We start from the raw sequence: 27014 nt of genomic DNA, 5'->3' as shown, positions 1-27014 counted from the left end.
AGGCCAGGAGAAGGATTTTAAACTCTATTCTGGATTTTACAGGGAGCCAGTGCAGAGAAGCTAATACAGGAGAAATATGATCTCTTTTCCTGGTTCCTGTCAGTACACGTGCCGAATGCAGCACTAAGATCTAACAAAACAAGTAAAGAGACAAGTCCTTTGTCTGATGCAGTTAGAAGGTAATTTGTAACTTTCACCAGAGCTGTCTCTGTGCTATGATGAGCTCTGAAACCTGACTGAAAGTCCTCAAGCACCTTATTGTCATGTAGAAAGTCACACAGCTGGTTGGTGACTGCTTTCTCAAGGATCTTGGAGAGAAAGGGAAGGTTAGATATAGGTCTATAGTTGGCTAAAACCTCTGGATCAAGAGTGGGCTTTTTAAGAAGAGGTTTAATTACAGCTACTATAAAGGACTGTGGTATGTAGCCTGTTAATAAAGACAGATTGATCTTTCGATCTAGTAAAGTGCTGACTAAAGGACGTTTGCTTTAATTTGTGGGTTTGGGTGTTACCATGGAGCTGACTTTCTTTGTTTTATTATCTTCTTTTTTAGAAAGGCAATAGAGTCAAGTGTCAGTCGCATTGAGCCTGCAGCACTGTCAACAAGATCGTCCATTTGGGAGGGACAAAAGTTAGCATGGGAGTCCTCAGTTGTATTGAGACATGGCATTGAATTAAATGCCGATGGAATCACTTCCTTAAATTTAGCTACAGCAGATAGATATCTGATTTAGGCTTTTTTGCCTAATGGCATGTAGTCCAGTAATAGGAATTCAAAAGTTATTAAATAATGGTCCGATAATAAAGGATTCTGTGGAAAGACAATTAGATGCTCAATTTCAAGTCCATATGTCAGAACCAGGTCGAGGGTGTGATTAAAACAGTAAGTGGGTTTCTGTACCCTCTGACAGAAGCCGATCGAATCCAATAATGAGATAAACGCAGTACCAAGGCTATCCTTATCAACGTCCACATGAATATTAAAATCACCTACAATAATTACTTTGTCTGTTTTAAGGACTAAACCTGATAAAACCTCTGAGAATTCAGATGAAAATTCAGAGTATGGACCTGGAGCGCGATAGACTATCATGAATAAAACTGGCTTCAGTGTTTTCCAGGTTGGGAGTGAGAGACTCAGAACAAGGCTTTCGAATGAATTATAATCCAGTTTAGGTCTAGAGTTCATCAACAGGCTTGAGTCAAAGATGGCTGCAACTCCACCTCCTCGGCCGGTGCCTCGAGGGATGTGAGTGTTAGTGTGACTGGGCAGAGTGGATTCATTCAGGCTGACACTCTTCATGACACAGCCAGGTTTCTGTCAGGCACAGTAGATCAATATGATTATCTGATATTAGCTCGTTTACTTATACAGCTTTAGATGACAGAGATCTGATGTTTAACAGTCCACACTTCATTTTCCTATTGTTTTGGCCTATAGCAGCGGTGGTCTTAATTCTTATTAAGTTTTTATTAATGACTCCTCTCCTGTTTATTTTTGATTGAATTAATTTAAGTGGTCGGGGGGCAGACACAGTTATTATGGGGTTTTGGGTGGGTAACTGCTCTAATGGAAGCGCAGAGAAGCGTGTAGGACTGCGACTCTGCCTCCTGGTCTGGACTCTGGGTTGTCACGGTTTTGGTTCACTAATAAAGTCGGTCAGATTTCTAGATATGAGAGCTGCTCCATCCAAAGTCGGATGAATGCTGTCTCTCCTCATCAGACCAGGTCTCCTCCAGAAAGTCCACCAATTATCTACAAAGCCCACATCGTTTGCTGGACACCACCTCGACAGCCAGCAGTTGAATGATGACATGCGGCTAAACATATCATCACTGGTCAGATTGGGTTGGGGTCCAGAGAACACTACGGAGTCTGACATAGTTTTTGCAAACGTACACAAAGACTCCACGTTAATTTGAACTAACTGACTAACTAACTAACTGACTAACTGACTGAATCTTGTTCACCAGCTGGAAAACTTGTCAAAGTGTTGAAATTATAAAACTGAAGTGTCATGTGTTTTGTGCTGCTGCAGTACTAAAAACAAATTTAACTTGACTGTGAACGTTAATGCGAGGTGAAGTGAAGTGTGTGTGTGTGTGTGTCTTCAGGCTGGAGGAGTGCAGGATCATGTCGTCGGCGAAGCGCCCCCTGTGGTTGAACTGGGAGAACCCTGACATCATGTCCGAGCTGCTCTTCACCAACAATGAGATCATCTTCAAGAACGGAGATGGTAGTTAGCTCAGTGCTAATGACAACACTGGTGTCAATGGAGAATGTTAATCGTGCGCAGGAGAACTCTGCTGAGGGAGTGTGGGTAATGTGGTGTGTAACCTGTGTGTGTGTGTGTGTGTGTGTGTGTGTGTGTTGCAGACCTGCGTCAGGACATGCTGACTCTGCAGATCATTAAGATCATGGAGAACATCTGGCAGAACCAGGGCCTGGACCTGCGGTGAGAACCTGCGACATCATCAGTGACTGTTGCCATGACATCATCACACACCTGGCTAACCTAGTGTGTGTGTGTGTGTGTGTGTGTGTGTGTGTGTGTGTGTGTGTGTGTGTGTGTGTGTCAGTATGCTGCCGTATGGCTGCTTGTCCATCGGGGACTGTGTGGGTCTGATCGAGGTGGTGAAGAACAGTTTCACCATCATGCAGATTCAGTGTAAAGGAGGTCTGAAGGGGGCGCTGCAGTTCAACTCCAACACACTCCACCACTGGATCAAAGACAAGAACAGAGGAGAGGCGTGAGTACCTGTCTGTCTCAATGCCTGTCTGTCTGTTTGTCAGTCGGTTTATCAGAATCAGAATTAGAATCAGAAACTATTTATTGCCAAGTAACATAAATTACAAGGAATTTGCCATGGTCTGATGGTGCTACATTTTTTTTTAACATATAACATATCATCTGACAGATAACAAGCATGTAAAAATATAAAGGTAAAAGAATAAGATAAGATAAATAACAAACAGTGCAGTGACCAAAATAAAGTGTCCATGTAAAGTGTCCAGTATTGACCAGTAGGGGGTGCGTCCGTTAATGTAACGCAGGGGGGACAGGGTGGTGTATGTTAATATAATGTATAACTTGTGTTTGTGTGGTGTGTGTGTGTGTGTGTGTGTGTGTGTGTGTGTGTGGGGGGGGGGGGGGCAGTGCAAGACTTTGGCCGTGTTCGTCAGGTTGACTGCAGAGGGGAAGAAACTGTTTTTGTGGCGGGAGGTTTTGGTCCTGATGGACCGCAGCCTCCTGCCAGAGGGGAGGGGGTCAAACAGATAGTGTCCGGGGTGCAGGGCCGGCTCTGGGCATAGGCGAACTAGGTGGTCGCCTAGGGCGCAACCTGCCAGAGGGGGCGCAGCTCCAAGCCTTCAGAAAAAAAAATGCGCGCCTGCAATCTCGCCTAGGGCACCAAAATGGCTAGGGTCAGCACTGCCGGGGTGGGAGGGGTCGGTAGCAATCTTCCCTGCTCTCCTCAGGGTCCTGGAGGAGTACAGGTCCTGAAGAGATGGGAGGTTGCAGCCAATCACCCTCTCTGCAGAGCGGATGATACGCTGCAGTCTGCGTCTGTCCTTGGTGGAGGCAGCAGTGTACCAGACAGTGATGGAGGAGATGAGGATGGACTCTATGATGGCAGTGTAGAAGTGAACCAGCATTGTTTGTGGCAGGTTAAACTTCCTCAGCTGCCTCAGGACGTACATCCTCTGTTGGGCTCTCTTGATGAGGGAGCTGATGTTCAGCTCCCACCGGAGGTCCTGGCTGATGATTGAGCCCAGGAAACGGAAGGACTCCACAGTGTCCACTGGAGAGTCACACAGGGTGATGGGGGTGGGTGGGGCTGCACTCTTCCTAAAATCCACAACCATCTCAATTGTCTTTGAAGCGTTAAGCTCCAGGTTGTTGCTGTTGCACCAGGTCACCAGATGGTCAATCTCCCACCTGTAGGTAGACTCATCCTCACCAGAGATGAGTCCGATGAGGGTGGTGTCTTCAGGAGCTTGACGGACTGGTGACTGGAGGTGCAGTCATTGGTGTACAGGGACAGCTTAATTAATAACACATACATTGACCTTTCTAATTCATTCATTAAACTAACATTTTATCATAATGTGTCATTTTGCTAAGTTGATATAAATGTCTGTAAATGCAGGCAATAGCAGTCACAGAAAATCCCAACAGCAAACCTGCAAAGTTGTTGAATTACTTAAGTGAAATTTGCAACACAAATGATTGATGAAAATTCAAATTCTGTGAGCAAAAGTAGTCAAATTGGCTGAATACAAATTGGTGAACGTGTAAATTCTGCCGTCAAATTTCTACAAATTGCAACATGCAAATGTGGGGAACATCTAAATTTGCTCCACAAATTTGGTAAAATTTGCTACACAAATTAACCCTTCTTTAGGCAAATTATGTGAAAAAATGTGTAACATTGTAAACAATCAAACAACAACTTAAGCTCCACACCATATTCATGCCACCCGTCCCCACCTGCAATGCCTCTACACCCCCCCCAGGAACCGCTGTTCTACCACTTTACTCAGTCTTCAGTCAGAGTCTGTGTGGACTAGACAGAAGGTCACTTTTCTGTCTCTGGCTGCCTGTCTGTCTCACTTCCTGTCTGTCTCTCAGGTATGACAGGGCCATTGACCTGTTCACCAGGTCGTGTGCAGGTTACTGTGTGGCGACGTTCATCCTGGGAATTGGAGACCGACACAACTCCAACATCATGGTGAAGGAGAATGGACAGGTGAGCTGGTCCTCCACAGGTCCTGAAACTGTTCTGTCCAAACTCTCACCTAACTCTTCCTCCTCTTCCTCTTTCTCCAGCTGTTCCACATCGACTTTGGTCACTTCCTGGATCACAAGAAGAAGAAGTTTGGGTACAAGAGGGAACGAGTTCCCTTCGTTCTGACACAGGACTTCCTCATCGTCATCAGTAAAGGAGTCCAGGAGTCGACCAAGACCAAGGAGTTTGAGAGGTCTCACCTGCACCTCACCTGTCTAATGCTGGTCCTCCTTTCTCTCTTTCTGCCTGTCTCACTCTCTGTTTACCTGTCTGTGTGTCAGGTTCCAGGAGATGTGTTATAAAGCCTACCTGGCCATCCGTCAGCACGCCAGCCTCTTCATCAACCTGTTCTCCCTCCTGCTGGGCTGCGGCATGCCTGAACTGCAGAGCTTCGACGACATCGCCTACCTGAGGAAAACCCTGGCTCTGGGTAAGACAGACAGGTAGAGAGGGAGAGACAAGTAGAGGAGATTACATTTTTTTTTTATGACAAATACACAAATAAGAACAAATAAAAAGTAACAAAATCTATGAAAATTGTTTTTTTCTACAAAACAAAAGTAATACAAAACTAATTAAAAATCAACAAATATTATGATGAAAAATATTTGTTGACAAACTTTTATCATGACAAGTAAAACTACATTAAAAGTAACAAAAACGATTACAAACATTGTTTGTAGATGAGACTTATTGATAAAAACAAACAAGTTATCAAAAGTTGAACAAGTGACATAATTTTACCTCACATATTATGTCGACTTCTTCAGCAGAAATCTTGAGTCTCACAGAATATGTCTCACCTTCTTCTGTCCCGATTTGTCTGTCTTTCTGTCCACTTTTCTGTTTGTGCACCTGTCGGTCTCTCAGAGAAAAGCCAGCAGGAGGCGTTGGAGTATTTCACCAAACAGATGAACGACGCTCATCACGGAGGCTGGAGCACCAAGATGGACTGGATCTTCCACACCATCAGACACATGCCCAACGAACACTGATAAATAAACACATGTATATATAACACACAAACCAGCGGACACATGCCCAACGAACACTGATATATAAACACATTCATATATAACACATACGTATATATACAGTGTAACACACACACCATCAGACACATGCCTAACGAACACTGATATATAAACACATTCATATATAACATATACGTATATATACAGTATAACACACACATCATCAGACATGCCTAACGAACACTGATATATACACACATTTGTACACACACATCACACACACATACACAACACACATGTAACATGCACGCACTTACACACACACATACACTATATTGCCAAAAGTATTGGCTCACCTGCCTTGACTCGCATATGAACTTAAGTGACATCCCATTCTTAATCCATAGGGTTTAATATGACGTCGGTCCACCCTTTGCAGCTATAACAGCTTCAGCTCTTCTGGGAAGGCTTTCCACAAGGTTTAGGAGTGTGTTTATGGGAATTTTTGACCATTCTTCCAGAAGCGCATTTGTGAGGTCACACACTGATGTTGGACGAGAAGGCCTGGCTCTCAGTCTCCGCTCTAATTCACCCCAAAGGTGTTCTATCGGGTTGAGGTCAGGACTCTGTGCAGGCCAGTCAAGTTCATCCATACCAAACTCTCTCGTCCATGTCTTTATGGACCTTGCTTTGTGCACTGGTGCACAGTCATGTTGGAACAGGAAGGGGCCATCCCCAAACTGTTCCCACAAAGTTGGGAGCATGGAATTGTCCAAAATCTCTTGGTATGCTGAAGCGTTCAGAGTTCCTTTCACTGGAACTAAGGGGCCAAGCCCAGCTCCTGAAAAACAACCCCACACCATAATCCCCCGTCCACCAAACTTTACACTTGGCACAATGCAGTCAAACAAGTACCGTTCTCCAGGCAACCGCCAAACCCAGACTCGTCCATCAGATCGCCAGATGGTGAAGCGCGATTCGTCACTCCAGAGGACGCGTCTCCACTGCTCTAGAGTCCAGTGGCGGCGTGCTTTACATCAGTGCATCTGACGCTTTGCATTGCACTTGGTGATGTGTGGCTTGGATGCAGCTGCTCGGCCATGGAAACCCATTCCATGAAGCTCTCTACGCACTGTTCTTGAGCTACTCTGAAGGCCACATGAAGTTTGGAGATCTGTAGCGATTGACTCTGCAGAAAGTTGGCGACCTCTGCGCACTATGCGCCTCAGCATCCGCTGACCCCACTCCGTCATTTTACGTGGCCTACCACTTCGTGGCTGAGTTGCTGTCGGTCCCAATCGCTTCCACTTTGTTATAATACCACTGACAGTTGACTGTAGAATATTTAGGAGCGAGGAAATTTCACGACTGGACTTGTTGCACAGGTGGCATCCTATCACAGTCCCACGCTGGAATTCACTGAGCTCCTGAGAGCGACCCATTCTTTCACAAATGTTTGTAGAAACAGTCTGCATGCCTTGGTGCATGATTTCATACACCTGTGGCCATGGAAGTGATTGGAACACCTGATTTCAATTATTTGGATGGGTGAGTGAATACTTTTGGCAATATAGTGTATATATATAACACACACACACACTGCACTGTGTTTACTGCACTACTCTGTGAGGATAACGATGATGAAGGTGTCTGATTGTTGTAGATTTTAGCATCACAACATTGTGTTGGTGGGATGGTTGTCATAGCAACATAAATCTCAGGGTCACAAGTCAGAGGGGTGGTTGAGGATGCCAAAGGCATGCTGGGAAAAGACGTTGATGATGATGATGTCATAAATGTCTTCCAGTCGGTGCTACAGTTAACCTGTTAGCTCTGCTAGCTGCTCTAAATACAGACTGGCCTTTTTAAAAGACAAAATTTTATTGCTGTAGCGTACATTTGAATCTAACTTTGTTGAGAAACTGAGTAACTTTATAAACTGATGATTGTTGGGAGAATTTTAATGAAGCCAGCTTTATTGAAACCAGCAAAGTGAACACTGTGGTCACTGTGAGAGCAATAAAACCTCCAATAACTGATCAATACTTTGATTATGACAATCAGGAGGCCAACAGGAAGGCAGAGCTGACCAGCTGTGAGTGGAGTCATGGTGCTGAGTTCAGATCAAACTAACCAGTCACCAAAATTATTGTTCTTTTCATAAAATGTAACAACTTTTTCTAGTAAAATTATGATTATATTTTGAAAACATGATTTTTTTCTTGAAAATCTCAGATGTGGTTTTCTTTCCAGTGGCCCTAATACTGTATATTTTTCAGTTGATATTAAATGTTAAGTCACCGTCCACAGCTGGTGATAGACTCAAGTCTTAAATTAACTCCAGAGGTTTTGATTTTTTAAATATTTCAGTGTGATAGATTCTCTGAACTGATCTGAATTCAGTTTCAACTGATTTCTATTGAAACAACATATCAAGTTTTGTCAGGGATCAAAGTCTTTCCATGACAATCCGAACCAATGAGCTGCTTGTTAGCCGTTTGCTGAATCAGGTCTCTTTTAGCTTCTAGTGCACTGTGTCTAATAAACCATACTAGGCTAGTCGTTAGGATGTTAACCTGTCAGTTGAGCTGGTTCACTCTAATCCATAGTTAGTTATTAGTTAGCTGAACTGTTGTACTGGAACAATGAATCATGGGTAGGTTTAGTTAGCGTAGCGTAGCATCTGTGGCAGCCCCACCACTCCTGTTCCATCGGCTGCCAGCCACCGGGGGCGGGGCTACACTAATTTTTAAGGGTTAGTTTGTGTTTGGTTCTGCTCAGGTCAGAGGTCAGCCCCACCCACACATGACATTAACCATGACAACCGGTAAGGTGGCCTGACCCCGCCCCTGCTGCATGCTGATCCATTTATTGATTTATGACATCATCGACTGTGCTGGTTACCATAGTGACTGAAGCAAGAAGTAAGCACGCATGATATTTGTTTACATGTGATCAACATTATTGATTGATTTTTAAACTGATGTGTTGATGATTGATTGATGTATTTAACAGGCATGACGACTGAGGTAATAAGTTTATTAATGTTGGGTATTGATTTGTGATAACACATTGTGATACTATACCTAGTTCGATTCTCCATCTCCTCGAGGAGACTTTTTACAGCTTTTTTCTCAAACTATTTTGAGTGAGGAAACGATGGAGGGATCAAGGACGCACTGCAGAGCTGACCGCCACAGCTGCACATACAGCAGGTCTGCCAATCAGAAGGCCTGTACAACCTCCATGCCCATATATGGGGATGAAGATTTGTTCTGACTTTTTAAGTTGAACTTTACAACTGGTCACATGGGGGGGCGGAGGCTGATGTGTGACAACACACTGCAGAGTCCAGGGCCACGTTCAGCCCAGATGAAACATAGCAAAATGTTTATTGAAACGGAAACGGTGGTGGTGCGCTGAACACAAGCGTTGCAACTACGACAGCTGAGAAGGCCATTCTTTGCGTTCTTTACTAAAAGGGCATGTTGCTGCTGATTGGATAACACCTCTGACACACCCACCAAGTGAGAGGAAACGTAGCCTACTTCACATATCGTTTCAAGGAAACGTGTCATTCAACCCAGAAACTGTAGCAAAACGGTGCACACTGTTTTCACACGTTCCCCTGGTGGGAAACTGATATGAGGAAGCACTTTTTGATTTCTGACTGTCAGTGTTATCATGGAGTATCATTTTATTTTAAAATAAAAGCTCAACAGGTGTGCTGTGTTTGGTTGCTGACCTAAAGTGAGGACCCACCTGTGACAGGTGTTCAGAAACAGACCTGTGCACTTCCTGTAATGTCCACTAAATGCTGCTGTGACAAAACTTTCAATTACAGCTTTATTCCCAAAATATTACAATTGTCTTTTGTCACCCCCCCCCCCCACCCCCACCCCCCGAAATATTACAACTTTTTTCAAAATATAATGACTTTATACTCACATCATTATACCTTTTTAGAATAATCTATAATACAATTGTGGATGTTCTCCTAAAATACCAACTTTTATTTTATAAAATGATGCCCTTATTACAACTTTATTAAGATTTCTCTTGCCTTTTTGATCGAAATAGACTGTTTCTCCATATATTCTGACTTTAGGAGGTAGGAGTGTATTTGATACAGATTGATTAGATTTATTGATATGTTTTAATGTGTGTATTAATAACACCCCAGTCTGTCAGAGAGTTTTCTGGTTGTTTATTGTATTTTAGTCTGGCCCACTGGCTGTAGGCTGCTGGGATAAGTCCCCTTCTGTTAACTGTGCTTTACGTTTTCAAAGTCCCTGTTCATCATCAACATCAACAACCTCCGAGCTAGCAGCCAAGATTTGGATTGTCGGTGGTTTTAACGGGTCCAGTGAGCTCCTTCAGAGCTAAAGTATAGGTAAGCTTCCCCTCCAGTACACTGATGATCAAGTTGTGTTTGCTTTTTTAACAGTAAATGTTGTATCATATAGCCTACATATATAGTTTATCATTGTATGTGGCGTTTTCTTTAGCTGGGATTTTACCATTTTAATGCCAGGACTTGCCTCCTCACGCGCAGATGTTCCCCTCAGACACTATCTTGTAATGGCACTGTTGCTGCATCCCAGGCTCAGTGCCACCCAAGGCGATTGTGAATGACGATGGGTTGAGCCAAAACAAAAAACTTCTCCAAAGTGTGGAGGTCTGGCTACAGAGACTAATTGTAGTTAAAAATATTTCACTCCAGGGGAAATATACAAATCTAACAATAATCTGAACCCCCCCACATTATAATAAGAGATTGCATGAGTTAATAAAACAGTTAGTGGCTGTAAAATATTGATTTCACACAGTAAAGCATCAGATCGCATGTAGATGAAGCAGAGTTCAGAGCCAGCAGCGGCTTTCTCCTCCATCTGAGGAGGCTCAGAACTCAGGCTGAGGGTGGCGGACTCCAACAGACTCAACAAACAAACCCTAACCCTAACCCTTCACCTCTGTCAGAAACCACTACCTCATTATTTATTCTCTATTTATAAAAACCAGTGCAATATATACACACACACACACACACACACACACACACACACACACACACAGACATATACATTGTTATTGTATATATTTTTTATTTTTCACTTAAATATTGTAAATGTATATAATGGTTACCTTTTTATTTTTTATATCTTATATTTTTACATACTTCTCATTTCTAACTCTATGCTCCTTTTCTATTCTTGAATGGGAGCACCTGTAACTGGCCATTAACGTTACGTAAACTGAACAAATAAACAACCCAGTTACTGAATCTTGACTCAGATCAGATCTACAAGGCCTCATTTAAAGGTTTGTTCAGACTTTCATCAGGCAGGGGGGGCAGAATACCTGCAGGATTATTACTGAGCCTGGTCGGCACACTGCACAATAAGTCCATTTGACAGTTTCATACTGCATACTGATGAGAAAAGCTACAGTACTACAGTATGGAGTACGTACTGCATACTGCATTTGTCGGTAGTATGGAGTAGGTGGTTTCAAATACAGCCCAGGTCCAGGCTTAGTTAGTGGGAACCAGAATCCGTCCTGGTATAAAGAGAAGAAGACATGAGGGCAGGGTCAACAACAAATACAGATATTGCATTATTAGAAACTAGTCCAAACTGGTCAAAACTGGTCTGAGTTTCCCAAACTGAGACCAGTTTGGGAAACTGGCTTGAGACCAGTTTCCTAAATCTACAACTGTTCTAAAAACTGGTCTGAAACCAATCTAAGCTGGTCTAAATCTGAACCAAACTGATCTGAAGGTAGCCTGACTTCTGAATTCTTATAAAACTAGTCTCAAAATGGTGTCAACTGGTCCTCACTGATTTATTCTGGTCCAAACAGGTGTAAACTGTTTCTGACTGGTATGAACTGGTTTTGACTCCGGTGTTCTGGTCTGACCTCTGAAATTCCTCTTCTAGTAGATGAATGCAGCCAGAGATAAGATCAGACCCAGGATCAGTCCTGAGGCTCAGATGGCGATCCTGTTTCTCTTAGACTCAGAATCCCAGAGAGCCAGTTTAGTGAAACTCTGAGTTAGTTGACCCTGAGATGAGGGACACTCTGGGTCTTCAGGTCCAGAAACAGAGCTGACTCTGGGTCAGTTACTGTGGTAACAGACACTGTCAACTAACCTGCTCATCGAGTGTCTCTCTGTCTCCGACACTGTTTCATGTCCTCATCAATCCTCATCAGAGCACATTCATCTGCAAGTTTATGTCTTTAGAAACATCAGATATATCAAATATGATCAATCAGTCATCGATGTGAGGACAGAGACAGATCTGTGGACATCGTGGATTCAGAATCAGATCTATACTCTGTCCCTCTTTCTACACTGTGACCCTGGACATTAAGGCCTCTGTCAGGTTTCAACCAGGTCCCCTGAAACATTTAGCGTACGTTACTGAAGGAATCCCTGTTTAACTCAAACATCTGTATGAAGCTTCAGATGTAGAAGACACTGATGTGTCATGCTGTGATTGGTTAATCAACAGCACATCGTGTTGGAGATGATGTGAGAATGATTGATGAAGACTTTAGAACTGGACTGAATGTAGTTTAAAAGTGATTTTTTAATATCGGCTGCATGAAGTCTTCGTGTGTTAACAGTGACTGTTTGAATTGACACATGTTGAAATATGGTTATTAAATGCTGTTGATCAACATGTTTAAATAATCAACACTCAGTTTGAACGTTGACGCCTTTTCAACATTCTTACTGGTTCAGACTGAGTTCACAGTCCATCAGTAAACTGTGTCTCATCTGTTTGATCACCTGCATTGTGTCCCTGTCACAGCTGAATACATAGATCTGAAAAATCTGAAAAAATCTGAAATCTGTTGCCATGGTGATCATAGTATCAGAGCTCCACTGATGATGGCTCAGAGTGAACTAACTCTGATCATCCCAGGGTTCAGAGTGACAACAGCAAATGTCCAAAATATTAAACTCATTTTAATAGAATAGAAAAGTTTCTCAATTTTAAGAAGCTGGAAAACATCAAATATTTATTTGGCTTGGAAAATATATCAAAATAGTTGCCAATTAATTTTCTGTTGATCGACTAATTGATGAATAGACTAATGATCACAGCTCTACTTTAAATACAACAGGTCAGTTTAATCTGTAACAGTGCTTCACATCTTATTATTAATTCATGTATTTAATGGAAATCTTAATCTATAAAGTAACAAGTAACTCAAGCTCAGATAAATGTAGTGCAGTAAAAAGTACAATATTACCTCTAAGTGACATAAAATGAAAATACTCAAGTAAAGTACAAGTACCTCATATTGCACTAAAGTACTGTAGTTTAGTAAACTGTTGTCCTCTGTCTGACTGACATGCTGACGTACTGCGGTAAGCATATTGCTTCACTTCCGGTTTCTGTGTCACTGGTAGCGTGTGTGTTTGGCTGCTCTAAGCTCACACAAGTTATATTTGTTTGTTATATATTTCATTACAGCGACTAATCAGTTTATTTAGCGTGCTGGAGTCGAGGCTCAGCGAGTTGGAGGTGCGGTTCCGCACCATGGAGACAGTGCGGACCGACCCAGTGTAGCTCCTGCTAGCCGTCCCCTGGCACTTCTTTACTAGACATGATCAATCTGTCTTTATTAACAGGCTACATACCACAGTCCTTTAAAGTAGCTGTAATTAAACCTCTTCTTAAAAAGCCCACTCTTGATCCAGAGGCTTTAGCCAACTATAGACCTACAGTGCATCCGGAAAGTATTCACAGCGCTTCACTTTTTCCACATTTTGTTATGTTGCAGCCTTATACCAAAATGGATTAAATTCATTTTTTTCCTCAAAATTCTACACACAACACCCCATAATGACAACGTGAAAAAAGTTTATTTGAGATTTTTGCAAATTTATTAAAAATAAAAAACCTGAGAAATCACATGTACATAAGTATTCACAGCCTTTGCTCAATACTTTGTTGATGCACCTTTGGCAGCAATTACAGCCTCAAGTCTTTTTGAATATGATGCCACAAGCTTGGCACACCTATCTTTGGGCAGTTTCACCCATTCCTCTTTGCAGCACCTCTCAAGCTCCATCAGGTTGGATGGGAAGCGTCGGTGCACAGCCATTTTCAGATCTCTCCAGAGATGTTCAATCGGATTCAAGTCTGGGCTCTGGCTGGGCCACTCAAGGACATTCACAGAGTTGTCCTGAAGCCACTCCTTTGATATCTTGGCTGTGTGCTTAGGGTCGTTGTCCTGCTGAAAGATAAACCGTCGCCGCAGTCTGAGGTCAAGAGCGCTCTGGAGCAGGTTTTCATCCAGGATGTCTCTGTACTTTGCTGCATTCATCTTTCCCTCTATCCTGACTAGTCTCCCAGTTCCTGCCGCTGAAAAACATCCCCACAGCATGATGCTGCCACCACCATGCTTCACTGTAGGGATGGTATTGGCCTGGTGATGAGCGGTGCCTGGTTTCCTCCAAACGTGACGCCTGGCATTCACACCAAAGAGTTCAATCTTTGTCTCATCAGACCAGAGAATTTTGTTTCTCATGGTCTGAGAGTCCTTCAGGTGCCTTTTGGCAAACTCCAGGCGGGCTGCTATGTGCCTTTTACTAAGGAGTGGCTTCCGTCTGGCCACTCTACCATACAGGCCTGATTGGTGGATTGCTGCAGAGATGGTTGTCCTTCTGGAAGGTTCTCCTCTCTCCACAGAGGAACTCTGGAGCTCTGACAGAGTGACCATCGGGTTCTTGGTCACCTCCCTGACTAAGGCCCTTCTCCCCCGATTACTCAGTTTAGATGGCCGGCCAGCTCTAGGAAGAGTCCTGGTGGTTCCGAACTTCTTCCACTTACGGATGATGGAGGCCACTGTGCTCATTGGGACCTTCAAAGCAGCAGAAATTTTTCTGTAACCTTCCCCAGATTTGTGCCTCGAGACAATCCTGTCTCGGAGGTCTACAGACAATTCCTTTGACTTCATGCTTGGTTTGTGCTCTGACATGCACTGTCAACTGTGGGACCTTATATAGACAGGTGTGTGCCTTTCCAAATCATGTCCAATCAACTGAATTTACCACAGGTGGACTCCAATTAAGCTGCAGAAACATCTCAAGGATGATCAGTGGAAACAGGATGCACCTGAGCTCAATTTTGAGCTTCATGGCAAAGGCTGTGAATACTTATGTACATGTGATTTCTTAGTTTTTTATTTTTAATAAATTTGCAAAAATTTCAAAAAAACCTTTTTCACATTGTCATTATGGAGTGTTGTGTGTAGAATTTTGAGGAAAAAAATTAATTTAATCCATTTTGGAATAAGGGTGTAACATAACAAAATGTGGAAAAAGTGAAGCGCCGTGAATACTTTCCGGATGCACTGTATATCTAACCTTCCCTTTCTCTCCAAGATTGTTGAGAAAGCAGTTGCCAACTGTGTGACTTTCTACATGACAATAAGTTGCTTGAGGACTTTCAGTCAGGTTTCAGAGCTCAACATAGCACAGAGACAACACTGGTGAAAGTTACAAATGACCTTCTAACTGCATCAGACAGAGGACTTGTCTCTGTACTTGTTTTGTTAGATCTTAGTGCTGCATTCGACACCATTGACCATCATATCCTATTACAGAGGCTGGAACATTTAATTGGCATCAAAGGAACCGCACTAAGCTGGTTTAAGTCGTATTTATCAGATCGATCTTAGTTTGTACACATTAATGATGAGTCCTCTATGTACGCCAAAGTCAGTCATGGAGTTCCACAAGGTTCTGTGCTTGGACCAATACTATTCACCTTATATATGCTTCCTTTAGGAGATATCATTAGAAAACACTAAAAAACATACATTTTCATTGCTATGCGGACGTTACCCAGCTATATCTATCGATCAAGCCAGAAGAACGTCATCAGTTAGCCAAGCTCCAAGCATGCCTTAAGGACATAAAGACCTGGATGACCTGCAATTATCTGATGTTGAACTTGGACAAGACAGAAGTTATTGTTCTTGGCCCTGTACACCTCAGAAACACAGTATCTAAGGATATTGTTACCCTAGATGGCATTGCCCTGGCCTCCAGCGCCACCGTGAGGAATCTCTGAGTTGTCTTTGATCAGGACATGTCCTTTAACTCCCACGTAAAACAAACTTCAAGGACTGCCTTCTTTCACCTCCGTAACATTGAAACATCAGGAAGATCCTGTCTCAAACAGATGCAGAAAAATTAGTCCATGCATTTGTCACGTCTAGGCTGGATTATTGCAATTCCTTATTATCAGGCTGTCCCAATAAGTCCCTGAAGACTCTCCAGCTGATCCAGAATGCTGTGATCCACGTGTACTGACAGGAACCAGGAAAATAGATCATATTTCTCCTGTATTAGCTTCACTGCACTTGCTCCCTGTAAAATCCAGAATAGAGTTTAAAATCCTTCTCTGACCTACAAAGCTCTTACTGGTCAGGCACCATCATATCTTAAAGAGCTCATAGTACCCTATAACCCTAACCCGGCTCCCAGTTTGGATCCGGGAGGCAGACACACTCTCTACTTTCAAGAGTAGGCTTAAAAGTTTGCTTTTTGATAACGCTTATAGTTAGGGCTGGCTCAGGCCTGACTGGACCAGCCCCTAGTTATGCTGCTATAGGCCTAGACTGCTGGGGGACTTCCCATGATGCACTGAGCTTTCCTCCTCTCCCTCTCCATCTTTACACATTCATGTCCCTCCAATGCATGTTACTAACTTTATATCTTCCCCAGAGTTTCTTTGTGCTTTGTCGTCTTGCAGGTTCCTGTGGATCGTGGTCCTGATATGCCTGGCTGCTGCTGCCATGGGCCTGCCTGACTCTGATCACTACAGTTATTATGTTTACTCACCCTCTCTCTCTCCCTCCAACCCAACCGGTCAAAGCCCACCTAGAGTCGGGTTCTGCTCGAGGTTTCTGCCTCTTAAAAGGAAGTTTTTCCTTGCCACTGTCGCCAAAGTGCTTGCTCATGGTGGGAACTGTTGGTCTCTGTAACATACTGTAACATTATAAAGAGTCGGTCTGGACCTGCTCCATTTGTAAAGTGTCATAAGATGACTTTTGTTGTGATTTGGCGAAAAATAAATAAAATTGAATTGAACTGAATTGAATTAAATGTGTTGGTCCAGACCTCCGAGGAAAATTCGGCCTTCGTGCGAAAAACAGCCAGTTAAAAAGGTTCCTTCTCGCTTCCCGTCCACTGCTCTAGCACATGCGTACTGAGAGGAAACGTTAGCTCACGGAGCGCAGCATAGCTGCAGCCACTGGAGGAGGAACAGAAGAAGGAAAGTGAAGTAAAACATAAAGTAATAAAGTAGATAAAGTGAGAATAAAGAGAAGAGAGTGGACGGAGGAGGATGAACCAGCTGGAGCGGTAAGACTCACATTCAACCGGTAAATCACCGGTAAATAACCGGTACAAACCCGTATCAGACCGGAGTACTGTCACAGCTAACAGCTAACAATTAGCATCCGGTTTTCATTCTTTTGAAACTTTATTTTATTAGTACTTATATTAGTAGTAATAGTACTGCAGTACTGTAAGCTCATAGACAACATTTTACTGCTCCTGTTTATTAACATTTACTTGATTAAAAACTCATCGAGTTAAATATGAAATCATTAAATCAAAAAATCGTTTTTTATTAAGATTCAGAAACATTTTCAGTGACAAGGTGAAACATCTTAACGTATTTCATATTATTGTACTGTAAATGTGACATTAGTGAACTTGTGTTCTGTGTTCTATGTCTTTACATGAACACTCGTCCCTGTCTGACTCCTTGAATCTGAGGGATTAATAAAGGATTATCTTATTTTATTATCACCACCTGATCAGGTGGTCTGGAGCGTCTGGAGCTGCAGGTAGTTTACCTGACAGATGATTTGATGGCATTTGATCAAATCTGAAATGATTTGAAATCTCTTATTGACTCTTTTTAAATAAAGACATCTGTTAGTTAAAATGTAAATGAATATTGAAGAGCTATGATGACTCAGTGATTCACATTCAGAGAACTGTGAGTCAAGTTCAGTTATGTAGACGTGGAGACTTGGAGACCTGTCCTCTTTCATGATCCATGTCCAGTCTATCTCCAAGGGAAACACTTAATATAGTGACAGTAATAAGTATGTTTTTTTTTTTTTTTTACTAACCCTAGGTGAGTACATCCACAGCCTAGCTGCACCTGTGTGTTACCAGCCGAGTTCCCCCCTCCCTTTAAGGAAGGTGGCCTTGTGGGTAACCTGTGTATGTGACGAAGTCTAGCAGGTTTGTTGTGGGAAGTGAGTCTTTGGCGGCGTTAGAATCGTCTTTAATAGCAATAAGACAAGTGTTCGATAGGTACACACAAGGAATACGCCCCGGCTCATAAACAGCCTATCAGAATGGAGCTGCTACGAATGAGAAGCAAACAGCCAATCATTGAACAGGTGTGTTGTTCCGTTGCAGCATCGACACGTGACACAACAGAAACTTGTAGTAGGAGTCAGCTGGTGAGCAAGTGGTTCAATTCAACATTTTTCTCCTGCACTTTAGTAAAAAAAGCTCATTAGAAATGATCAATAATTATCGATATTGACTGAGATGAAACATCTTATCGTGATAAAGTTTTCAACCCTAGTGAGTCTCTGCAGGAGTGTGAGAGAAGCTGCAGCCAGAGAAAAGCGCTTTGTGTTGTTCGGTTGTGGAAGTTTCTTCAGTTGGCGATAAAGTATCCAGAGAAGCTCCGCGTGCAGCATATAGTTCCTGAAAGGCAGCGTGTTGCGTTCGCTGCCACAGGACAGAAATAAAAAGTCTGTGTTCATCTTCTGCTTTCACAGCAGAGTTGATCTGGGCTGTGAGCCAGGCTCAAGTAAATAAAACCAGAGGTCTCCCTACGACGGTTCAGAGCTGCAGGTCTGGAATCAGACTTCACGAGTTTCTCAGCACTGTGAGGACTCCGTCGGGTGTTTCTGGTTCCAGCAGCAAACATCTGGATTTATAGCTGATAGATATTCATCAGAACACCTGAATGTATTGATCAACAGGATTCTTCTGTTTGTTAAAGGTTCTTCATGTTCTGTCGGACTCAGAACTGTTCACTTCAACATAACTTTATTAACAACATACACAAATCAATTTTCACAATCTGTGAATTGCTTCTGAATCAGATTCTAATGTGAATCTATTGTTTTCACCCTGATGACTTTAGCATGTTAGCAGCTAGCCTGCGATGCTAACTGAAACACTTCCTGTTTGTGTTTCAGTCCAAAAGATGAGGAGGACCAGGAAGAGTCAGAGTGTCACCATGACAACAGTGACGGGACCAACAATAACAATAACAACAACCGACGCAAGGTAAGACTGTCTGTCTGTCTCAAGTGATTTCTACACTCACAACCTGGGACCCCCAGGGGTCCTGAGAGTCTGTCTGTCTGTCTGTCTGTCAGGCTGCCTGTCTGACAGTGTGTTTGTCTGTCTGTCCGTCTCTGTCGGGCTGTCTGACTGTCCGTCTCTCTGTCTGACAGTCCGTCTGTCTGACTGCTGGACAGTCTGAATCAGAATCAGAAATACTCTATTGATCCCTGGGGGGAAAGTGTACAGTACCGGTGCTCCCATTCAAGATTAGAAAGTAGCGTAAATTTAGAGCTAAAGTATGTACAAAATATAAAAATAAGAAGTAGAAAATAAAAATATACACATTTACAATATTTAAGTGAAAATAAAAGTAAAGAATATATACAATAACAATGTATATGCATGTGTGTATATATATATATACACATATATATATATATATATATACACATATATATATATATGTATTGCACTGTTGCGTATGACATATACGTATTGCACTGGCACATTTAAAGGATAAATAATGAGGTAGTATATGAACAGGTGAAGTAGGTCCAGGTTTCCAGTCTGTTCCATGCAACAGCATAGAGGATAGCACTGGCCACCACAGACTCATAAAACATCCTCAGCATAGTCCCCCAGATGTTGAAGGACCTCAGCCGCCTCAGAAAATAGAGACGGCTCTGGCCCTTCCTGTAGAGGGCATTAGTGTTCTTTACCCAGTCCAGTTTATTGTCTATGTGGACTCCCAGGTACTTGTAATCCTCTACAATGTCCACACTGACCCCCTGGATGGAAACAGGGGTCATCGGTGCCTTGGTCCTCCTCATATCAACAGTCAGTTCCTTTGTCTTTGTCATGTTGAGCTGCAGGTGGTTCTGCTGCACCATGCAACAAAGTTGTCCACAGCAGCCCTGTACTCCTCCTCATCACCCTTGCTGATACATCCAACTATTGCTGAGCCATCAGAAACTGTCTGAAGTTGGCAGGTCTCTGTGCAGTAGCTGAAGTCTGTGGTGTAGATGAGGGAAGAGGAAGGGAGAGAGGACAGTCCCCTGCAGAGCCCCGGTGTTGCTGACCACTCTGTCTGACACACAGTGTTGTAAGCGCACATACTGTGGTCTGCCAGTCAGGTAGTTGACAATCCAGGACACAAGGGGGGCATCCACCTGCATCTCCGTCAGCTTCTCACCCAGTAGAGCCGGACGGTTGGTGTTGAACGCACTGGAGAAGTAAAAAAACATGACTCTCGCAGTGCTCGCCGACTTATCCAGGTGGGCGTAGACGCGGTTGAGCAGGTAGATGATGGCATCCTCAACTTGGCAACCCCAAGTTGGGGCTGAACTGAAGGGGGTCCAAGTGTGGCTTGACCACGGGCCTGAGCTGCTCCAGGACGAGTCTCTCCAGGGTCTTCATGATGTGGGAGGTCAGTGCCACGGGTCTGTAGTCCTTGGAGCCACTGGGACGCGGTGTCAGACAGCAGAAGAGTCATGGGGGGGGGATGAGCAGGTCCCACAGTGTCAAATCTGTTGAAAAACAGATTCAGTTCGTTGGTCCGGTCCACACTGCCTTCAACTCCTCTGTTGTTGGTCGGCCTGTAACCCGTGATGGTCCTCATTCCACTCCAGACCTCTCTGATGTTGTTCTTCCTCCTGTACTTCTTCTTGGCCTCCCTGATCTTCATCTTCAGTTCCCCCTGGATCGTTCTCACCTCGTCCCTGTTGCCAGCTCTGAAGGCCCTCTTCTTTTTATTTAGGATGGCCTTGATGTCCTTTGTCACCCAGTCTGTCTGTCTGTCTGTCTGTCTGTCTGACAGTCTTAAGCGATTTCTACACTCACAACCTGGGACCCCCAGGGTTCCTGAGAGTCTGGGTCCCCGGGGCAGGTGCACGGTTGGTTGTTATGATTAATTAAGTGTCCTGATTATCCGATTAGGATCTTCTCAGTGGTATCCTCCATTATTATTGATTAGCTTTGTTTACTGATTGGTCAATAGACCAAGATGAGTGAATTTTAAGAGCGAGAGAGAAGGCAAACTATTTCACTCTGTTGTGATTCTAGCTGTCTGTTTACCTGTCTTCCTGTACAGACGGTGTGTCCAGGTGTAGGTGAACACCCCCTCCAGTATAACTACACCTTCTGGTATAGCAGAAGAACTCCGAGTCGCCCTGCGAGTTCTCAGAGTTACGAACAAAACATCCGACAGATCGGCACCGTGGCATCGGTACACACACACACACACACACACACACACACAAATTTTGAAAAAATGAAATGCATCATCAGCTGTTTGTAACTTCTCCTGGTTATAATGTCACGGAATTAAAACAGGTTTCACGTCATGAACGAGTTGTGACTTAGAAGCGAGCTAACTGAAAACAGACATCAGGCGACACCTGTCTGCAGGTGACACTTGACTGACGCCACCCACTGATCTTGGATGATATTTTATTGATTCAAATGTGAACAGATGATGAGGATTTAACGCTTTTAAACGTTATGATGAATGTTTTGCTGAAATGTGAAGCTGCACTTGACTTCCTATTTACATCCTGGAATGCTTTCTGATTAGACGCTGCCACAGATGTTACTTAGCAACAGATTGACACATCATGTAAGTGTCTATTAGCTGAGACTTCTCTCATGTTTGACTGGTGAAACCTGATTTAGTGACTCGTTAGTTGAAACTAGAAGTTACTGAGAACTCAGGAAGGACTTTACACACAACTGTTCGTTCAGCTGAGTTTCCAGGGGTGTTCCTGTACAGGTGACATTATACCTTCACTTTTTGACTGATCGTCACATTTAAATCCGAACACAAAAGATGTGTGTAACTAGAATTCAAACAATCAGTCGATTAATCGATTCATCAATGAGAAAATGAATTGGCAGCTATTACGATAATCAAGAGCTATTTAAGCGTTACTGTACTCAGCTTCTCAACAGTCAGTTTACTGCCTGATGAACAGATCAATAAATCAGCTGTGCGTGTCCTCAGGTGGAGCAGTTCTGGAGGTTTTACAGTCACCTGGTCAGACCAGGTGATCTGAGTGGACACAGCGACTTCCACCTGTTCAAGGAGGGAATCAAACCCATGTGGGAGGTAACAACACTGTTACTGTACTGCAGTAATACTGTAGTAACACTGCAGTACTGTATTGTCCTGAATGTAAGAAGATGTATTTTCCTGTCAAACTGTGGATTTATTAACATCAGCAGCTCACCTCTCAGCTGCTGTTACAGTGTTGCATTGTGGGACATTTAAAGCATTAAAGTTCCGTCACTTTAAAAAAGGACGTGATGCTACAGTTGTGAAGTGGCTCATAAATAAATATTTATATGTTTGATGGTTTAATGTGGTGAACAGTGTTTCAGGGTTTCTATTGGCCGGCCAGACACAGTGTTTCTCTCACCTTTCTCCCCCCTTCTGACCCGTCTAGGATGAGTCTAACCGCAGTGGGGGGAAATGGATCATTCGTCTTCGTAAAGGTTTGGCCAGTAGATTCTGGGAGAACATCATACTGGCCATGTTAGGAGAGCAGTTCATGGTGGGAGAGGAGATCTGTGGAGCCGTGGTCTCTATACGCTTCCAGGTACTACTATAGTTTTACTACTACAGTACTTCTACACTGACACTCTGCAGCATGTTCCAGTCAGCAGTGACAGATTTACTGTGAAGAAGGTTTGATCCTTAACAGTCTGACCTGGACCTGATAGGCCTCAGATCTGGATCAGGACCTTGTTCAGGAATATAAACTGAGTAACTTTAAGAACCTGTCTTTCCACCCACCTTTCTCTCTACCTGACTGTCTGTCTCTACCTGTCTCCCTATCAGGAGGACATCTTGTCGATCTGGAACAGAACTTCCAATGACCAAACGACGACATCCAGAATCAGAGACACTTTAAGACGAGTCCTGAACCTTCCAACCAACACCATCATGGAGTACAAGACCCACAACGACAGTCTCAGGTACTACTACTACTAATACTACTGTAAAACACCATCATGGAGTACAAGACCCACGACAGTCTCAGGTACTACTACTACTACTAATACTACTGTAGTACTACTGTAAAACACCATCATGGAGTACAAGACCCACAGTGACAGTCTCAGGTACTACTACTACTAATACTACTATAAAACACCATCATGGAGTACAAGACCCACAACGACAGTCTCAGGTACTACTACTACTACTACTGTAGTACTGCTGTAAGACACCATCATGGAGTACAAGACCCACAGTGACAGTCTCAGATACTACTAATACTACTGTAGTACTACTGTAAAACACCATCATGGAGTACAAGACCCACAGTGATAGTCTCAGGTACTACTACTACTAATACTACTGTAAAACACCATCATGGAGTATAAGACCCACAACGACAGTCTCACGCACTACTACTACTACTACCACTACTATAGTACTACTGTAAAACACCATCATGGAGCACAAGACCCACAACGACAGTCTCACGTACTACTGCTACTAATCCTACTGTAGTACTACTGCAAAACACCATCATGGAGCACAAGACCCACAACGACAGTCTCATGTACTACTGCTACTAGTACTACTAATAATGGTAATGATCTCACTTATATAGCGCTTTTCAACCTTCACGGTTTCCAAAGCACTTTACAGCTGAGTCTCATTCACCCATTCACTCACACATTCACACACCGATGGCGACAGAGCTGCCATGCAAAGTGCTGGTCTCCATCAGGAGCAACTGAGGGTTCAGTGTCTCGCTCAAGAACCCCCAACTCGCTCTAACCAACTTTACCTCCTGTGCGACAGTGCTAACCACTGTGCCACCGTGCTGCCAATACTACTACTGTTAAACCCCTTCATGGAATACAAGAGAGCCAGCCTACTCAAAGCGACTTCCGTAAAGACAATGAAGCGCAAACATCTGATGCTGTGGGTGCGCATGCTCTGTACCTAGATGGTCAGATAACCTAGTAGTGTTGTTGGCTAATGTTAGCTTAAGCTACATAATTGACTAAATCACCCACAGTGACAGACAGCTAAGCTAGCTAGCTAATTTTATGTCATTGTTACATGCAATGTCCATCTTAGTTCGTGGGTCAGACCTGGACATTTCATGCATCGTAAGTTACCATCTGAGGTGGCAAAGGCTCACTGGTCCGACGTTGTTGTTCACATTTCAATGAACACCTTGATGTATGATAGACCTGTCAAAAGAGTAGCTAAATATATTTTATAAGCCGTAACAGATTGGCTCATTTATGGAGAACAGTCGCAGTAACCTTAATGTAACGTAAGTTACTCCTCAGCAGAATACAGTAAGTCTCAGTCTGTCCTCTGCAGCAGACGATAAATACAACATGTAAAGCAGGGGTGCACACACTTTTTCAGCATGCAAGCTACTTATAAAATGACCAAGTCAAAATGATCTCCCTACTATAAAAATGCAAAACATATATTTATTTATAAATATATTGAGTATTCTTTATATGTATAATATATGTTGGTGTACCTTGCATAACTGCATGAACCCATATTGCACAATATAACTCTGTACACTTTTTGTCATTACCTTACTCTGATGACTTGCACTGAATGGAATCAGCCAGGGATGTGTTTTGTGCGCTTGTACGCGCATGCGTGGTGACCCATGTGTCAGAAAAGATCAGATGTCAGACTGGCTGCCCTGTATGTCAATCAAGTGACAACTTTCATAGTGAGGATGGATGATAGGCTGACGTCTATTTTTTTTAATGCCATGCGATCTACCCACACTACCTTTGCGATCGACTGGTAGATCACGATCGACGTATTGGGCGTTAGGGTCAGTCTGAACAGTAATGACAGACACACCATGCTCTTCCTGAACACCTGGACCTGGGTGGACTGTAGATTCCACTGGTTTCATTCATAAATAACAGACTTCACCCTCTAAAGAAACAAGTGACACAGCAGCAGAAACAAAATAAAACCACTGAGCTCCTTCTATCACAAACCTTTATACTGTCAGATCTACAAGGAACTGAAGAAGCAGCAGGTTTAAAAACCAGATCCCGATGTTAACATACTCACTAACTCTGTGTGTTTCAGGGACAACTCGAGCTTCAGAAACACAAAGATTTCCCTCTGAAGACAAACAGCTGATTGTCCTCCTCACCAATCAGGACGCAGATCACCATTGTTACACTTGGCTGCCATTGGCCTGTGTGTGTGTGTGTGTGTGTGTGTGTGTGTGTGTGTGTGTGTGTGTGTGTGTGTGTGTGTGTGTGTGTGTGTGTGTGTGTGTGTGTGTGTGTGTGTGTGTGTGTGTGTGTGTGTGTGGGACCAATAAACTGACTGAACTGGACTGAAGTTGTTTCACTGTTTTGTTTCTAACTGATTGATCCGTCATTGATTATTTATCAGCAGCTGGAAGAAGATATTCTCAAATCTTTTAATTTAAAACCAAACTGTACAATACAACCAGTGTATAAACCAGTATAACCAGTATAAACCAATATAATCAGTGCTGGTCTCCTGTAAGCCTGCAGAGTTTCATAAGACAGGATTTTGTATTTTTGTTTTATTCATGTAAATAAAACTGAATGTCTTATGAAATAAACAAGTAATGAAATATAAAAATAATCTAAAGAATTTAGTTGGATTTTTCAATCTTTTCTGGGAAATAAATGTGTTGAAATACATCAACAAAGTTGGTACAGTTTTAAAAGACTAATTCATCACCGACAAATGTGTGAAATCAAACTAAAGCTGACGTCGCCCTCTGGTGGCTGGATTTAACGTGTCAAGAGGAAAAAAATACGAAATTACAACAAACAGAAGGATTTATTAAACAGATGAACATACATATACATTTGTATGCAAATATGTTGTCCAATGGTGTAATCAATAGTGTGCTGTATTAGTCTGTGCACATCAGATAACTAACTGAAATAAGAAACCAAAGTTTATCAGTACGAGATTCTTTAACTCTCAGCAAACCTTTACTCGGTTTTCAATCGTGCCGCACTGACAAGTCAAGACGGTGTTAGTCACTCTGAATCTGTTGGTGAAGGCTGAAAGTGAAACGTCAATGTTTGTTGAATCTTTTCAGGGGAGTAGATTAGACAACTTGTTGGGTATCAAAGCTAACAGCCATCCAAATCTAAAAAACAAAAGAACAAACAAAAACAAATCAATCATCTGTAAGGCAATCATAAAATTCAGTTTTAACAGTCTTTTTCTCTTGACATCCCAATAAAAATCGAACATGTTTAATATTATCAGACGGTTGGTGCGCTCTCTCCAGCACCAAACACGAAGCAGTTAACCAGGTGATTACTTTGGTAACGTCTGAAAAAACTCTTCAAGTATGCAGTTACAGTTTTATGAGTCAGTGTTTAAATTGGCGTGTATCTGATCCAGATATAAAGTTAGTAACATGCATTGGAGGGACATGAATGTGTAAAGATGGAGAGGGAGAGGAGGAAAGCTCAGTGCATCATGGGAAGTCCCTCAGCAGTCTAGGCCTATAGCAGCATAACTAGGGGGCTGGTCCAGGCAGGCCTGAGCCAGCCCCTAACTATAAGCGTTATCAAAAAGCAAAGTTTTAAGCCTACTCTTAAAAGTAGAGACTGTGTCTGCCTCCCGGACCCAAACTGGGAGCTGATTCGACAGGAGAGGAGCTTGATAGCTGAAGGCTCTGGCTCCTGTTCGGCTTTTGGAGACTCTAGCAACCCTGCATTCTGGTAGCGCAGTGCTCTAGTGGGGTAAAAGGGTACTATGAGCTCTTTAAGATATGAGGGTGCCTGACCAATGAGAGCTGTGTAGATCAGGAGAAGAATTTTAAACTCTATTCTGGATTTTACAGGGAGCCAGTGCAGCGAAGCTAATACTGGAGAAATATGGTCTCTTTTCC

General features: G+C 43.0%; 2 protein-coding genes across 2 annotated transcripts in view; both read left to right on the top strand.

The window, feature by feature from the left end:
- LOC139305588 (phosphatidylinositol 4,5-bisphosphate 3-kinase catalytic subunit alpha isoform-like) overlaps positions 1-5783 on the top strand; it is a 35388-nt gene extending 29605 nt beyond the window's left edge. The window contains exons 21-27 of the mRNA XM_070929473.1: positions 2116-2237; positions 2378-2456; positions 2581-2751; positions 4632-4749; positions 4830-4981; positions 5070-5218; positions 5659-5783. Coding sequence (XP_070785574.1) covers positions 2116-2237; positions 2378-2456; positions 2581-2751; positions 4632-4749; positions 4830-4981; positions 5070-5218; positions 5659-5783 — 916 coding nt within the window. The remainder of the gene's footprint in view (positions 1-2115; positions 2238-2377; positions 2457-2580; positions 2752-4631; positions 4750-4829; positions 4982-5069; positions 5219-5658) is intronic.
- Positions 5784-17013: 11230 nt separating this feature from the next.
- eif4e2rs1 (eukaryotic translation initiation factor 4E family member 2 related sequence 1) lies at positions 17014-25716 on the top strand. Its single transcript, XM_070929824.1, has 7 exons — positions 17014-17151; positions 19026-19116; positions 21206-21340; positions 22115-22219; positions 22557-22709; positions 22952-23088; positions 25208-25716. Exons 1-7 carry the CDS (start codon positions 17135-17137, stop codon positions 25245-25247), a joined length of 678 nt encoding a protein of 225 aa, XP_070785925.1. The 5' UTR covers positions 17014-17134; the 3' UTR covers positions 25248-25716.
- The last annotated feature ends 1298 nt before the right edge of the window (positions 25717-27014 follow it).

The sequence above is a fragment of the Enoplosus armatus genome, chromosome 23 (genome assembly GCF_043641665.1).
Source record: "Enoplosus armatus isolate fEnoArm2 chromosome 23, fEnoArm2.hap1, whole genome shotgun sequence".
Lineage (NCBI taxonomy): Eukaryota > Metazoa > Chordata > Actinopteri > Centrarchiformes > Enoplosidae > Enoplosus > Enoplosus armatus.
The sequence above is the reverse complement of the archived record's forward strand: the minus strand, read 5'-3'. Positions and strand labels throughout refer to the sequence as shown.